Consider the following 17,449-nt stretch of genomic DNA (forward strand, 5'->3'; position numbering starts at 1 on the left):
TGTGTGAAATTTTTACGAACTGGTTTCAAGAAGAGTTTGATCCATTCATAAGAAAGTTCCTATGGTCACTTAAGTGAGACAAGAAGCTCTACTAATCTTTGATCACTGTCCAGCTCATCCACTTGCTGATGTGTTGCAATCAGAAGATGGAGAAATAAAAACTTTTGTTTTTGCCAAAAAAGCACAATGGCATTAATTCAGCCACTGGATCAGGACATCATACAAGAATTTAAGGCTCATTATTGCCTTGAGCTGCTCACTTCAATGGTAAATGAGGAAATAAAAGTCTTCTTGAAACCCATAAATCTTAAGAGTATTGCATATTCAGTAGGCCTGGTGTAGCAAAAGCATCTTTCCGACCACTATTAGGATTTGTTGGTATAAGTGTTACATTCAAGAAAATGCAACACTTTAGAGACATGTTTCAACAACAGTGAAATCCCACCCGCGCTTGATATTTTACAGTGCAATACTGATATTGAAGAATTGAACCGTTGGATAGTCACTGACAATGAAGAACCAATTTTGGAGGCCATAAATGACAAGGACATTATTGATGCTGTTCGAAATGGAAAGTAGTGAAGCAGTGAGGATGAGAAAACTGAAAAAGAAACTGTAGGCGATGTTCCCAGTACACACGAAATATGGGATAATATAAATAAAGTGATTGTGTGGTTGGAGTGGCAAAGTGACTTGTTAAAGAAAGCTAACTCATTTCTTTAAAACAGCAGAATAATGGTGTACTGTACCTTGAAGGCAGTGTTGTAAATCACCATACTCTATTTGATAGTGTACTATCGTTTGGTTGACGTTAGAGTGAAGTTTGTCTAATTGCTGTATCCTATTAGGCAAGTTTTGAAATGTTTTACTTCTAATGTTCTTTAAATTTAAATACAGTATAGAACAGTATGTATAATATTACATAATGTGTTCTTCCTAATTTTCCATGAGTGGTTTGTCATTATACAGCTCACTCTCAATATACTGTGAGTACGCTATAACACCAGAGCACATTACCTGACAACCATTTTATATTGGTACGGATAGAAAAGAGACTTCAATAAAAATCAACGGGAAAGAATGTCAAAGAGTGGAAGCATTTAAATATCTATGTTTAATAACAACAGAAGATAACAGGATAGCAGTAGAAACTCAAGAAAGGATAGCAAATGGAAACTGATACAACTATTCCTTGCAGAATATATACTAGTTCATAAATGCTATTAGGATACAAAAGCCAAAATGTATTTGACTACATTAAGACCTATAGTAATGTATGAATTGAAAGGCTAGGTGGTGGTAACAAAGGAAGAAGCATGGTTATTGAGAAGGGAAATAAAGATTTTGAGGAAGATATTTGGGGTAAGGAGAGAAGAAGAAAGCTGCAGAATAAGGACAAACATAGAACTACAAAAATGTTTTGGACAGATGAATATTTTAGTGAAAAATCATGCATGGAAGAATAAGATAGGTTGGTCCCGTACAGAGACTGCCAGAAACTCTGATTGTTAAAGTGATTATAGGGAAGCTCAAGGGGACAAAGAGAAAAGGAAGAAACAGTAAAACATGGCTTGAAACTATGGAAGAGGACCTCAAAGCAGTGGGATTCAGAAACTGAAGAAGGAAAGCAATGGACAGAGAAGAGCGGAGGCAGTTGACAAAGAGGTCCAAGGTCTTGCAAGGACTGTAGTGCCAACTGGTACAGTAGTATTCCATTTCATCTGCTTTATTTGCTGTATTTTTATACCTTCTGTTTTCATAAATTACAATCAATATCACCCCTGTTACCTATGATTTCTGTTTATCTATTTGATCCTCTGCTGTGTTCAATGTTTCACCTCTCAAAGTAACACATCTGTCTTGTACTATATTTCACTCTCCACTTTCTGATGATTGTTGCCTAGTGCTCCCTCTGAGACTCACAACGATCACTGGTTCTTTAAGTTTATCCAGGGACCATCTCCGTAAGTTCTTGCCTTTTCCCACACTCTTAGCTTTAAAGTACAGTCACAGACAATGAATTATGGTCACAGTCCATATCTGCCCTGAACATGTCATACATTTTAAAATCAGATTTCAAAATCTCTGTCTTATCATCACATAAAAAATCTAACTTTATAAGGGAGTAAATATGCTGTGACACTAGGGTCATTATGTCCAACTGGTTTAAGAACTGACTACATTAGGTTTCAGAGTGAATAACACATTTTATCCTTATCAGATGATCATGTGCAACAAACACAGAAGATTAAATACAGTAAGACAAAAATAATGTAGAGTCAGAAGGGACATAATACTGGAAATGCTGACAAACAACTAATTTTACATAAAAGTACACAGATTTTTTAGTAGAATTGATGTTTCATATAATGAAATCGAAGGAAAAAGACAAACTCCTTAACGAGCAAACTGAGTTTATAACAGGTGCATTTATTTAAATGTTTACGACAATCTATTCTGGTGAGGAAGTCGCTGCAGCCTACATGTGTGCTTCAAGTGATACTCTCTGTGACAGAGGCACTATGCTGTTTGGACTGCATCTTCATTTTTGAGCATCTGCACAGTTAATGCAAACACTTTGCAGCCACAATAGGATTGCTAGCTTCCTGCAATGGTATTACATTCTGTGCCATGTTATCTCTTCTGAGTTCACGTGCAGTGATGTAAACATCTCATGACCACTCTGTGCCCTGTTGCCTCTTACATTTATGGGCAGTGGGGTAAACAATAAGACTTTACTCTGTTTTAAATACAGTTTTACTGTCTTAGTAACTTGCATTAATACGATTCCAGCCAATAAATTTACATTTTGAAGATAGAAATGGAAACATGGTTTTAAACAATAAAGAGAACTACGAACTTTTAGCTGAATACTTTGAAAATCCATTAAATTATGAAGAGCCTATTGATAGATTACAATTTCAAAAATCACAACATGAAAATCCACCATCGTAGCCACCTACAGTAGAAGAAATAGAAAAGATTATCAAGTTTATGAAGAATAACAAGGCACCAGGAGAGGAGAGGAGAGGAGAGGAGAGGAGAAATGTGGAAACTAGAGGGCTTATCCATATGGCAGAAAATTCACAAGGTAATTAAAGATATTTGGACAAAAGCAATCAAATCCAGGGACTGGTCGCATTCGGGAGGACGACGGTTCAATCCCGCGTCCGGCCATCCTGATTTAGGTTTTCCGTGATTTCCCTAAATCACTCCAGGCAAATGCCGGGATGGTTCCTCTGAAAGGGCACGGCCGACTTCCTTCCCCGTCCTTCCCTAATCCGATGAGACCGATGACCACGCTGTCTGGTCTCCTTCCCCAAACCAACCAACCAACCAACCAGGGACTGGAAACAAGCACTGATCCACCCTCACCACAAAAAAGAAGAGGAAACAAGACACCAACTACAGGGGTATCTCCATGTTACAGTAACATACAAAATATTATCTAAAGCATCTCTAAATACAAAAAGGAACAAGTAGGATCTAATATAGGAGAGTACCAAGCAAGTTAGATCATGTGCAGAACAGATTCTTAATTTAAAAACCGTTTTGAGAGTGAGAGCTATACAAAATAAAAACACAGTAGTTACTTTCATAGACTTCAAGAAGGCTTGCGATTCAGTTGACAGACAAACACTATTTCAGATACTTTACCAATCAGGCTTCAATGAAAATACCAGAAGACTTGTTGAATAAACGCTCACGGGTACAACATCAAGTATTAAGTTTGAAGGAGAAATTTCTGAACCGTTCAAAATCAAAACAGGAGCTTGACATGGAGATGGACAGTCCCAATTCTCTTTAACTATGTTTTAGATAAAATAGTAAAAACATGGGAAAACACATTAGAAAACAGAGGCATAAAAGATATTAACATGGGACAAAAAAATGGCTCTGAGCACTATGGGACTCAACTGCTGAGGTCATTAGTCTTAACATGGGACAAAGAAAGACCAAATATGGAGTAAAATGTTTAGCCTTTGCAGATGATATAGCATTGATAAGTGAAAACCTAACAGACGCAAATGATATGCTTGATCTATTACATGACACTGTTGAAAAGACTAGGCTAAAAATATCTTATGAAAAAATCGAGTACATGGAACACATACACAATATAAAAAAACTTATGAAAACACAGTATGGAAAAATTAAAACAGTTAATAAATTTAAACACCTCGGAGAATGCATCCAAGCCAACAGAATGCATAACACAACAAATAAAGAAAGAGCAAAGAAGTTAGAATTTGCATACAAATTAACACATAACTACTACTATAAGAAACCAATATCCAATCAAGCAAAGATCACACATTAAAATTCAGTTAGTATGACACAAGCAACATATGAATCAGAGTGCCTTAACATTGAATTAGGAAGGCGAGGGTGGGGGAAAAAAAAAAAAAAAAAAAAAAAAAAGGAGAGGGAGGGAGGGAGAAGAAATCTGTAGAATGGATAGAAGCAGTGAAGAAAGATGCAAACAAAACAGGTGTTACAGAAGAACTAATACATGACAGGAATCACTGCAGGCTACTGACAGAAAATGCAACCTATGAAGAAGATAAAGCAAAACCTCAACCACAGAACGTGTTGACAGATGATCAGAGATGAGCTGTTGGAGAGAATATGAAGTAGTCTAGGAAGAAAGGAAGAAAAAGAAACATCATAAGTCTTAGGTTGTATGTGGTCCATAGCTGGTCAAATTAAAAAAAAAAAAAAAAAAAAAAAAAAAAAAAAAAAAAAAAAAAAAAAAAAAGATATGAATAAATATTAGAACTTCCTATGCAACTCTAATATAATACATGGTTTTTTTCATTTGAAGATTTGCCATAGGGCTATAGAGGACACGCATATCCAGCACAATGGGTACGTAAAGCAATGCACACTTGGTTTTACCTACGTAATTCCTTGATTTTTTTGTTAGTAGTATGGTTTGACAAAGTATGTAATGAACATTGTGTCACCAAATGCCACCCATGACAACACAAATGAACCACATACATTTCAATTTTACCCTACTTAACTCTGAAATACAACTGTCCATCCCCCCCTCCCCCCAACAAGTCCGAGACATTAATACAAGCTTTTCTCTTTTTTCCTGTTGTAGCGTATGAGGATGGTCAATGTAGGCTGAAACACGTAATGGGTGATTCATAGAATGTGATAGTATCTAAAATAAAAGGGATTTCTCATTTTTAATTCCTGTATTTGCCAGCTTATAAGATGCACTAGCATAAAAGATGCACCCCACTTTTTAAGACTTTTTTTGGGAAAAAATGTCTCACTTAATAAATCTACTGAAAAACAGTTATAATACATAAGTGCACACACATAAAATATCTAGGCAGTAAGAGTTAGGTAAAAGAGCTTACATTTTAATTTTCTTTCTCAAATCTGCAAAATTCATCCTCATAAATGAAGGTAGAAATATTTGAAGCCACTAAGTCAGAATCTGAATCCTCATATAATAAATTATTCTATGTACTATCCAGAGAATTACTATTTCCACACTTCTTAAACACTTTAATCACTGTTTCAGTTTTAAAGGAGTCCCGTGAAGCTTTGACTCACTCACAAACTTGAAAACTCTTCCTCCTTCCTGACGGTGTAACTTCAAAATCTGTAGATAGCAGCCAGGTGTTTCACTGCTCCTTCATAAGTACCTTGAATGTCCTTAGTAACTTGCAGTCAATGTTTATACATTTAGAACTTTCAATGTAACTTTGATGGTTAAAGTAAACTAGTTAGCTCTCCTGGAATTACAGCTAATTTCAGTTCACTTACTCAATTTTTAATGCCTTCTGTTCTGTTTGAAAGAAACTGGTCCCATACTAACTGGGTATGTATCCTCAGTAGGCCTCCAGGTCACCTACACCAAATTTTATCTATCCACGACCTTATTCCTCCTCTATCCATCCACATTTTATTCGGTACATGGAAAAATACTCACTTCAGCAATTATTCGTTAGGAAGTGTCTTTCTTTTAAAAATCAAAAGTGGCAGTAATTTTTTCCCATAAGCACAACAGGACGGAACGACTGAGTAATGAGTCTTTTCGTGTCCTGAAGTTTTAACAATAATGCTTTTTGTAGCCACAGCTGTGTTAGAAGGCACATCATAGGTTAGCACAATCTTATCCAGATCTCCAATTTTTGAAAGTTCAAACTTTTCTCTTTTTCTTGCCTTGATGACAAATCAATGAAATTCAACAATTTGTTCTTCGTACTCGGCTGGCACCTTCTGTGATATTTTGTCTTGGTCCACACGCAAAGCCGATACCTCTTCGCAAATGTTGAACTCCACAATATTGATCCAGTCAAGTCGGCAATCCCTCTGGTATTGGCTGTTGCTTTCACTTGATGAATGATCATTTTCCTAGAAACTGGAGCATTTCTGCAGCCCTGTTTCCATCCTCATATGCAATCATTTGCATATTATATGCAATAGTACAGTAGTTCCATTTTTCAGTCATAGTTTGCAAATAAAATCACAATATAGGTACAAGAAATGTGGATCTCCACACTAAACACATCAATAACCAAAGACTGAATGAACAATATAAAAACTATTAACAATGTTGCATATGCAACTACTGAACTCTATACAATTGGAATGCTCAAAATTTGCAAGAAAGCTAACAATGAATTCCTTCAAGCCAAAAGCATAGAAATTTTGAAGAAGTAGATTTAGTGCTTCTCAGCAAATTTCACTAGCATGCCTTCTCTATCATTTCTGGCATATAATTCAAAGTTGTCTCTTTAAGAATTTTTTTACCTTGTCCTTATCTTTGCATTGATGTTGTCCTACAATGTCAATTACTTTTGTTTAACTGTTCTAATAGCTCCTCATAAAGATTTTCAACTTTCTTCATCAGGGGGTAAGATGGCTGGGGCATAAACTTGTATTATTTGCAGTAAGTATTTTTTTAAATTTTTAATTCTATTCTACTGAGATTCCTTCATTGTCAACAATTTATAATTTGATCTTCAATTTTCTTGTAGTGACGAAACTTATTCACAAGTATCCGCCTTTGACTGTGCCTCTATAGTAAAAGACATTTCCAGACTGCAGCTGCACAAGATTCTCTTTCTTTCTTCATAATTCTAATGCTCTCACTGTAGTCCCCTTGACATTACTTACGTCCACTTCCAGTACAAGTAGTCTATCTTCAGTCCTAAGTCACCTTTCACTTTTTAGTCCTTATATGAAGCTCATAGAAGCAGTCACGTCTTTATGAGTAATGATATTTTATTTTAGCCAGAGTTCATGTAGCAAGGTGTTGTCAGAGAAGTAGCTGGGTGTGCCCTATGTTACAAACACATTTGCCTGAGTTCCCTCAGCCCATTATTTTCAACATGCTGTAACCTAGTTTGAGATACCAACATCTGGGACCTCACACTTAGCAACGAGGCTTCCAGTAACCATATCCATGGTACAGTAGCCTTCCAGGCCCAAAGAGTTTGGTGAAACACATGGCCAATGCTAAATCCCAGTGAAGCACAGTTCAGAGCAGTTTCAGACCAACTGCTTGTTAATGTTGAGGATGAAAATATCCCTTCAAAGGGACAATCAGTTACGGTCAGTCAATGTTTGTCTGTCAGTCAGACAGTTTTCTATTGCAGAAAATAATGTGGTCCATCTTGAATTTGAAGATACCCACTTTCCATGCTGTCTGTGATGCAGATTGGAGAGCTACCCTTCTGAGTCTTTTCACCAAACTGATTTCTGAGGGGGGTTTTGTCATATAGGACTTTGGAGTGGAGGCTTAAGGTGCACTGGATGGCACGTGACAGTAGCGGGGCATGTACTGTATGGTTCATCTGTAATGGTTCTTCCACTTGGACAGTCCTACCGATGACTATGCAATTGCTAGTATAGCTCTCAGCTTCATGTAACTAGCAAACCTCTCTATCCACGTAGTCATCTGCTAAAATAAGGTGATGTCATCACAAAGGCTGCCCTACACATTGGCATAAAATATTACATTCAGTAATGCCTTTTCTTGAATGCTGCATTATAAATATTGGTGTCATGTGTTAAATTAATATTGTCTGTCTCAGTTTGCCATTGTTCAACAGCCACATGTTAGAGACTACTATATAACCTTTTTTTTTTTTTTTTTTTTTTTTTTTTTGAGCACCAAAGTCAGTTACAAATGTGCTCATGTCAAAGGGCAGTGAACTGTAATGTTTCTCAACAGTCTATACCACACTCTGAAACTCTGTTTTTACAATTAGTTACAAGCAATTGTGCATAAGCAACAACCATGCAGTGAGGCATAACAAGACATCAAATAATCAAAGCAGTGTCCAGCACATGTAATATAATAGTTATAATTCTGAATTGTATGGCAGTTAAAAAACAACTTTACAGTTATTATGAAACAATAAAATACAACAGAAGAGAACAGATACAAAACCACAAAATGTAATTCTGTATCATATGCCAAATGAGCTACACAAGTTACAGTTCTGTACTTTTAAGTTCAAACTATAAAACACAGAGGAACTTTCCACATGAGGATTTTAAAATATTTGAAGACCACCCATATCACAAGATGTTGCAAAATATCCCAGATATTAAAAAAATGATCCTGATAAAAGTGTATGTTCACAAGATGACAAGTTAAAAAAATAATGAAAGAGTAACAGAAGATAAAATCTTTTGAAGCTCTTCTAAGGGACATAATAGTACGCTCGTAATTACCACTAACCTGTAATTCACCACTGTAGCCACTGCTGGGAATAAAGGGGCTCGGTAGAAACTCATAGCAGATTTTGAACATATAAAGGTTCAGCGAGGAGGCTAAGATGATTCACACTGCCTAAAACAAATAATGCCCAGTTGACTGTTGGTTCAGTCACATATGTAATTATTGTATTAAAATCAGTGGTAGGTGAAGGTGCTGCAGAAGCTTAGTACACTAATTTAAGAAATCAATGTCAGAGATGACAACAAAGACTATATGGAACAGACTCAGACTGTTATTCCACAAGACACTGATTATTCTTTAAAGCAAATTAGAATATGCACAGATGAGATGAGGACAAACTACTTTGCCTCCAGTTCTCATATTTTCCATCAGCAAAAGAAGATCTACCTTCAGTATAGCTTTAGAAATCTCTCAAGATATACATGATAATGAAAGAAGAGAGTCCTTATGTAATGTACAGAACAAGTCTCAATATAAATTTTTCATCCAATTCTAACGTGTACTCAATAAAAATACGACTAACACAATAGATCTGGACTACAGTCTAATGGCAGCTTGCAACAAACAAGGATTTCAATGACAGATTTGATACTCTAAATGCTGGTAGGTTTGGCTACCATTACATACAGTAAAATTTCTTATAGCTTAAGCTAGAAACACCACTGAATGTCCACAGTATCTGATTGGAAGATGAAAGGATTACTATACAAAAAATCCAATATCTAAGCTTAAGGCAAGTAGTTACCATAATTTCCAAAAGTTACAGAGACAAAACTTGTGAAATGGCAACCTTCTAATATTAATAGGGACATTAAACAATGCAATACTTTCATTACTGTAAAAGACCATTATTTACTTTCCAGAAACAGAGCAATTCACTTTTCATATCTAGTCAACAACATAACAGAATGCCTATGGGGTCATTCCATGACAATTCAACCAATTTGAGAAAATTTTCCAGCCGACAGTCTCAGATTTGGCTGAAATTTAGCACGCCAATGCTACCAAGTGTGGAACACTCATGTACAAAATTTTAAGTTCCCCTGCCAATTAGTTCCAGAATTATGGCTTGTGAAAGAAGGTGGCATGACCTGGAAATTGCAACCTGCATCTGGCAATGTATCTTCAGACCCAACTTCAGGTCTTAATAACTTTGGAACTATTCCGCACAGTCCAGTGAAATTTTTACAACCCAGTAACATCCACTTAGAGAATACACTCTATGAATCAAAACACCAACAACATATTTTTGAGGGAAAATAAAAAATTCCAAAATGTGATTTAAAAAATGTTATACGTTAAAAGGTACATATTGTAGGTGCCCTCTATGCCAAATACAATTCACTCAAAAAGGTTATAAATGTTTTTCTGGTAAGCTTAATGTGGCCTAAACACACACAGAACTCATCTTGCCCATATCAGTCACACAAACAGAGTTACATGCACATGAAAATACAAAAATTTGAAAAATTACCTGAAAAACATGGATTTTGTAAGTGTGGTAGCACAAAAGGGACAAGTGATATCCAAGCTAAATTTCAAACACTGCATAAGTAGACCATAATATAATATGTGGCAAAATTTCAACTTGTTATTGCAAGGCATTTGTGTACAATAAAAGTTGACAGAGATGTATTTGGTTACTTTTCCTTTAACACGATTTAGCAAGTAATAGTGATGACGCAGACAGCTTGTTTCAGATAAAGTTGCAGCAATTGTTGGGAACCATTAGGCAACAGAAAGTTAAACAATGGTAGTTTTTAGGGGCTGAATGAGTCATTGTTAGGCAGGAACAACAAAGGAAACAAGCAACAATTACAGGTTACTCATGTTTTTAAGATTCTAGTTCAGACTGGTCAGTACTGTTGTGGAAGTCAGTATGGAGGCAGAAGAGTATACTAGTGGTGCTTTTGTTCAAACAAGTTGCAGTATTGGTAGAGCACAAGCATCTGAATGTCATAAAACAACATTTGGAACAAAATGTGGCATTCGCTTTGTACTGTATGATTTAGATGAATTGGACCAAGATTTGTTGCCATGGAGATCTGGGATACACCCTGTGGGCACAAGAAGTACAGTTCCAAGAAACTTTAGTGTTTGTTATCATCATATGAAAGTATTTCAGGATAAGAATTCTTTCCTACAAAGAAGTTGTTCTGATCCATTTCGGATTCGTAAGAAGACAGTGAAGTGTAGCCTCAGAGAAATTGATATGAAATCAGTATTGAAAGTGAATCAGTGCATGGGACTTAACATGAAACCAGGACTAAAGTTATGTTCCAGGCTTGTTACACTGCTAAAAAATGAAGAATATTCTGATAATTTACATGACAGTGATTAAGAGTATCAGCCACCTACAACCACAGCGGATGAGAAATTAAATACTTCAGTGACTGCTCTTGGTTTCTCTCATGCAGACACACAAAGTTGGGAAAAGAGACAGGCCCAGCTATGGTAGAAGAAAACTACAAGAAGCTCAAATGAAATTAAAACACAAAATACATATCTACATATATGATAAAGCAAGCTAGGAAAATAAAAGCAACCCAAGGAGCGCTTCCACAACTTCAGCAGGCTCAGGGTAAGCAATTGAGTTCAGAAATAAAGGTGCTAGTGTCAGAGTTTTATGAAAATAATGACTACAGCCAAATAATGCCTGGAAAAAAAGACTATGTAATGGTGAAAACGGGAAATGTATGTGTACAGATGCAAAAAAGACTGTTGCTATGCAACATATCAGAACTATATGTAGAATTCAAGGAAAAGTATCCAATACCAAAGTAGGTTTATCACCTTCTTCCAATCTTCGGCCAAAATGGGTTGTGCCTGTAAGTGCAAGGAGCACACACAATGTTCGTGTATCTGAGACCCATCAAAATGCTAAGCTGATGTTTGCTGCTATAAAGGATTCTGGTCTGGATTACAAATGTGCAATGACACTGCTAGTGTGTGACATCAGTTCTACCAGTGCATGATACACAGGTGTAAAAAGTGTCCTGGTAAGGCAAATCTTGCAGAACACATGAATAACAAACTGTATGATGAACTCATCCTTATGAATGATGATGGGTTGGGTTGTTTGGGGGAAGAGACCAAACTGCGAGGTCATCGGTCTCATCAGCTTAGGGTAGGACGGGGAAGGAAGGCGGCTGTGCCCTGTCAAAGGAACCATCCCGGCATTGGCCTGGAGGGATTTAGGGAAATCACGGAAAACCTAAATCAGGATGGCCGGACGCGGGATTGAACCGTCGTCCTTCCGGATGCGAGTCCAGTGTGGATGATGATGATGAACTTGTTTCTTATAAACAATGGACAAACATGGATCACACAAGTCTTGAAGAAAGCAAAGTACAGTGGAAGATTTTTTTGAAATGTGTTGTCAAAAAATGGACAAACTGACCACACACAGCTTCACAGCAACAGCACAATCGGCTGATCTCCAGTTTTGTAAGGATAATTTGAAACAAGATGAAATTATAGCAATACTAGACTTTTCTGAAAATTATGCATTTATAGTTCAAGATGCCATTCAAGGATATCACTGGGACAACAGTCAAGTAACTCTCCAGCCATTTGCGATTTACTATAGACATGAACCAGGTGATGTGTCTGTCATGAGCCTGTGCATTTTTAGTGACTAACTCATGATGCCATTGCAGTTCATGCCGACATTCACACTGTCATGGCATATGTGAAAAACAAACTGCCTCACATACATTTTTCGAAATACTTCAGTGATGGGGCAGCTAGTCAGTACAAAAACTGTAAAAATCTCAAAAATTTATGCATGCATTACCATGATTTTCAGATTCACGCAGAATGGAATTGTTTCGCAACAAGTCATGGTAAAAATGTATGTGATGGTATTGGTGCTACCATTAAGCGCATGGCATCACGAGCTAGTCTGCAGAACCCTACAGAAGGTCACATTCTAACACCTCTTCAATTATTTACCTGGGTACAGAAAAATATCTCTGGCATACAATCATTCTATGTTTCGAAAGATGAGGTGAAATCAGTCGAAGAGTTGGTAAAAAGCAGACTAGAACACGTTAAAGCTGTTGCAGGCACAAGAAACCATCATCACTTCTCTCCAGCGGACTCTGACAATGTGCAGATGAGCAGACTGTCCGGTCATAACTATAGGTTCATGCACAACATGTGTCTTCACAGTGTGCCTGACTCAGGATTCAGAAGCAAAAGCAGCAACATACAACCAGTTTGCTATGTTATTGCTGTTTATGATGACAAATGGTACTTAGGATGTGTTGCAGAGTGCTGTGAAGCAGAAGGTGATGTATTTGTGAACTTCATGGCACCAGCAGGACCAACAAAATCATTTCATTGGCCACGTTTGGCAGACAGGTGTTGGATTCCTTTTGAACAAATTCTTATGACAGTTCCAGTTCCTACCACAGTGTCAGGAAGACAGTACAATTTGCCACTCAATGTACAGAGTACAGTAGCTAAAGTGTGGGAGAACTTCTGTTCGAAGCACAATCGACTAGTTTTTAGCAGTTAAGGTGCAGTAAACATTAATGATAGGTTGTGTTAATCTGTCTATACGTTGTTGCTTAGTGATTAAACAGTTGTGGGAAAGGATAAGAAGAAGCAGAACAGTTTACGATATGTTTTTAGAAAATTGTGTTGTGGAACAATGGCCACATCACCAAATACATCTGTCAACTTCCATTGTACACAAATGTCTTGCAATAACATGCTGAAATTTTGAGATATATACCGTTATGGTATACTTATGCAGTGTGTGAAATTTGGTTTGGATACCACTTGTCTCTTTTGTGCTACCACACTTCGAAAATCTGTTTCTCCGGTAATTTTTCAAATTTTTGTATTTCCGTGTGCATGTAACTCAGTTTTTGTGACTGATATGGGCATGATGAGTTCTGTGTGTGTTTAGGCCACATTAAGCTTACCACAAAAAATTTTATACCCTTTTTGAGTGAATTATATTTGGCATAGAGGGCACCTACAATATGTACCTTTTAACGTATTACTTTTTTTAATCGCATTTTGGAATTTTTTATTTTCCCTCAGAAATATGTTGTTGGTGTTTTGATTCATAGCGTGTGTTCTCTAAATGGAAGTTACTGGGTTGTAAAAATTTCACTGCATTGTGTGGAATAGCTCCAAAGTTATTAAGACCTGAAGTTGGGTCTGAAGATACATTGCCAGGTGCGGGTTGCAATTTCCGGGTCATGCCACCTTCTTTCACAAGTCATAATTCTGGAACCAATTGGCAGGGGAAACTAATACTTTGTACATGAGTGTTCCACACATGGTAGAATTAGTGTACTGAATTTCAGTCAAATCTGAGACTATGTTCTGGAGCTCCTGGTTGAACTCACATGGAATGACCCTATGACATGTATTTTTAATAATCAGTTTCAGCCATCAAAGATACAACCTTACATGAAAATAGGTTGCAGCCACCTTACATGAAAATAGGTTGCAGCACCTCTAATACACTAAAAAGACAGTGAACACTCAAAAATTTAATGCAGGGGAATGGGATGAAGTGGATCATGTCTCTTTTTTTGTCTATTCAATTTTAATTTTTTTAATGCCCTTAAAGAAAAACATGATTCACACATCCCAATGGGGCGAATGTCTACTGTAGACATCATGTTCACTTACTGAAACTATGTAGTTTATTTTAATCCATAAGAACCCAAATAATATATTTTGTAATTATTCCATGCTACCTTACCAAGAACTTTCTGGTTATGCTTCTATGGTGGCTTGCTTGTTACGTGTAACTGTTTTAGGGAAGGGGAATGTGATGGGTGTATATAGAATGATGTAGTGTCACAGTCGGGCCACTGATAGCAGTGAAAGAGAAGAGAAAGTATGAAACCTGATGCCTGGACATAATTTACTTATCTCAAAAAGCACCAAATGGTCTGCTGCACTTAATATTTTTATCAGACCAAAACTTTAAACGGCCCTCACTACAAGTATACAGCAGACAGGATTGGGAATTAACCCAGGACAATGATGCATATCCTTTCTCCCTTTTACAGTCAAATACTGGCAACAAGAATTTCTTCTGCCAACTGAATTCAAAGCAGCTACCATTTAACAAGTCTGCAGGGATGGGTTGTCAGAGAAGTTATCTGATTTGGATTTTCACTGTGAGAGTAATTTTACATTTATAAGCTGTAGTGCAAAGAACAGCCAGGTCATTCCATGTTAAGTCATGCAATAATTCTAGGATTTGTATTCCACCATCTCAGATTTTCACAAAGCTTTGCACATCTGCTCATAATTAAGAATTAGGAGAATTTTTGTATAATTTTTTGGTCTCAAGACAAACTTTCTTTTATAATGAATTTTCAACGTAGTGATGTTATGACAATTTGGCTTTGTAAGAATGTCCACGAAAGTGGTACTTACCTATAGAAATACTCATAACTCAGATCTTTATGAAACTTTTTTGCAGAAGTTAAGAGAGGCATATAGTTAAAAGAAACCTAATTATTTAAGCAGTAAAGTTAGAAAGAAAATTACAAAAAAATGTTAATGTATGTTGCTTTGCCATTTCTGGAAAAATTACAGGGGCATCGAAAAATGCTTATACCACATTTGTCCATCCTGTTGAGAGCCTAGTTTTGGTCTTAAACAGCTAATCCAAAAACTTGTAAATATTCTAATAACCTACAAATATTAATTGGTTTTCTATGAATGTAGCTACGCAAATAAATACAAAAGCAAAATACTTTTCGCTGTGATGAAACAGGGCCATTCCAAGTAAGTCCATTCAGGCTTGAAGTCCACTGCTTCAGATACAGTGTTATAAAATTTACATGCTTGAACATCAATTATTCTAGGCAGACAAATTAACCTTATATGTGAAAAATTTATTTCATTTCATTAATTCCTGAAAGACTATAATATATTGTATTTATCTGTGCAGCTACCCACCCACCTGCTCACAGTAATAAGAAAGTGTTTTGTGAGCCTGCAGTAGCTTGCTTGGAACCTTCACAGGTATGAAAAAAAGCAACAATCATTGACATGTAATGTTCAACATCAATGACATATGACAGTCAGTCCATTTGGCTCAGTTGCTCTTTGTCTTTCTGTGAGACAGGTAATATTTATTTGCGGTGCAGCCACTTATCGTTCCATTTGCAATGAAATACATTTTCAAATGACGTAGTACTCAGTTAATTATGAGGGTGAGTCAGAAAAATTTTGCCCATATTCTTTTTTTAGCCATATTATGACTGTAAATGGAAAGTCAACGTATCCAGTCCCAGTGGTGAACCTTCTTGGACTGGCCCAGTTTTATCTACTGGTAGCTTCATGGCATAGTGCTGCTGTCAGCTATTAAGATGGCTGTTATACTTCACACATTCAATGAGTGCTATTCATTTTCAGTGGAACAAGGGATGATCACTCTTCAGAATCAATGCGGAAAAACAGCCCACCTATGGGGAAATGTGTATCACTTTGAGACACACGAGGAGGAGGTTGTCGTGGTTGTGGTGGTGGTGGTGGTGGTGGTGTGAGTTCACAAGAAATTGTGAAGACTTACATGACAATGAGCATTCAGGGAAGCTGCATTCGCCACTGACTGGTGACAACATTTCCTGTATGAATGCAATGGTGAAATCGGATCTTCATGTGCACCTCACGGTCATTTTCCAGGAGCCTGATATTTTGTATGGGAGTGTTTACAATGACATTCAAGAGTCCTTACAGTACCAGAAGGCTTCATGATGGTGAATGCCTAAGCAATTGGATACACTGAATCATCTGCAACAGGGCAGAGGATGATTTCCATGTTTCTGATCTGCTTTCTGGGAGTACAGTTATTCACATACAATGTTGAAGCCAAGATAGGAGTCTGATGGTAGTTCCACAATAAATCAATTGAATTCTACCACAGGGGCATCTCAAATTTAGTGCCCGTGATGGGACAAGTATCTGAGCTGATGTGAGGACTATGTGGAAAAATAGTGTAAGGCACGAGAATCAATGTAAAACAAGGTATAAAACTGTGTACGTGTTATAAGATTTGTGAACAAAAAACTGAAATCAGTGGACGAGAAAGTGGTGCATGTGACCTGGAGGTGAAATTTCATGAGTCAGTACCAAAAGATCAAAGTATCGAGGATGTAAATAAGATTTTAGACACTCTGACGTGCTCTCCCTTAAAACTTCATTCCATTCAAAATCACAGTATGGCCTTATGGGGCAAATGGAAGCTAGAAAAAGTGAGGCATGTTTTGGAAAAAAAGTGTACTTGTCATTACATTAAGTGCTGAAGTTTCTGACGGTAGGGATGATAAAATGGATGATGAAACTGTCGAACAGAATTGGTAAAACAGTCTGCAACTGATGATGAGTGCACTGACATGCTGGTAATAAAATTACAAGCATTTAAACTGCATTAATTTATGTCTAAGTGTCACAAAAGAGCCCTAAAAAAATTGGAAAAAATCTAACACACGAAAAAGCAATTCTGTTCACTGAAAATCCCAGTTCTGTAACTCAGAATGAACTCAAAGTTACCACTGAACAAGAAGCAGCTATATAACCCATCCTGTTCATGTTTATAACAACATTATGAAAAGGATAGATTGCTATACACCACATAGAGGAGCTATTGAGTTGTAGACAGGCATAATGAAAAGGCTGCTAAACATTCAAGTTTTCAGACAAAAACGTCTTTTTCAGAAATAGAAAAAAAAAACACACACACACAAA

At 36.8% G+C, this 17,449-nt stretch overlaps 1 protein-coding gene across 3 annotated transcripts in view; it reads right to left on the reverse strand.

The window, feature by feature from the left end:
• LOC126234664 (zinc finger protein 346-like) overlaps positions 1–17,449 on the reverse strand; it is a 122,524-nt gene that overhangs the window by 96,972 nt on the left and 8,103 nt on the right. Inside the window, exon 3 of one of the 3 annotated variants that reach the window (XM_049943397.1) lies at positions 8,717–8,827. The exons of the other annotated variants lie outside the window; for them this stretch is intronic. Coding sequence (XP_049799354.1) covers positions 8,717–8,772 — 56 coding nt within the window. The 5' untranslated portion in view covers positions 8,773–8,827. The remainder of the gene's footprint in view (positions 1–8,716; positions 8,828–17,449) is intronic. 3 annotated transcript variants of the gene reach the window in all.

This window comes from Schistocerca nitens, chromosome 2 (assembly GCF_023898315.1).
Source record: "Schistocerca nitens isolate TAMUIC-IGC-003100 chromosome 2, iqSchNite1.1, whole genome shotgun sequence".
NCBI lineage: Eukaryota > Metazoa > Arthropoda > Insecta > Orthoptera > Acrididae > Schistocerca > Schistocerca nitens.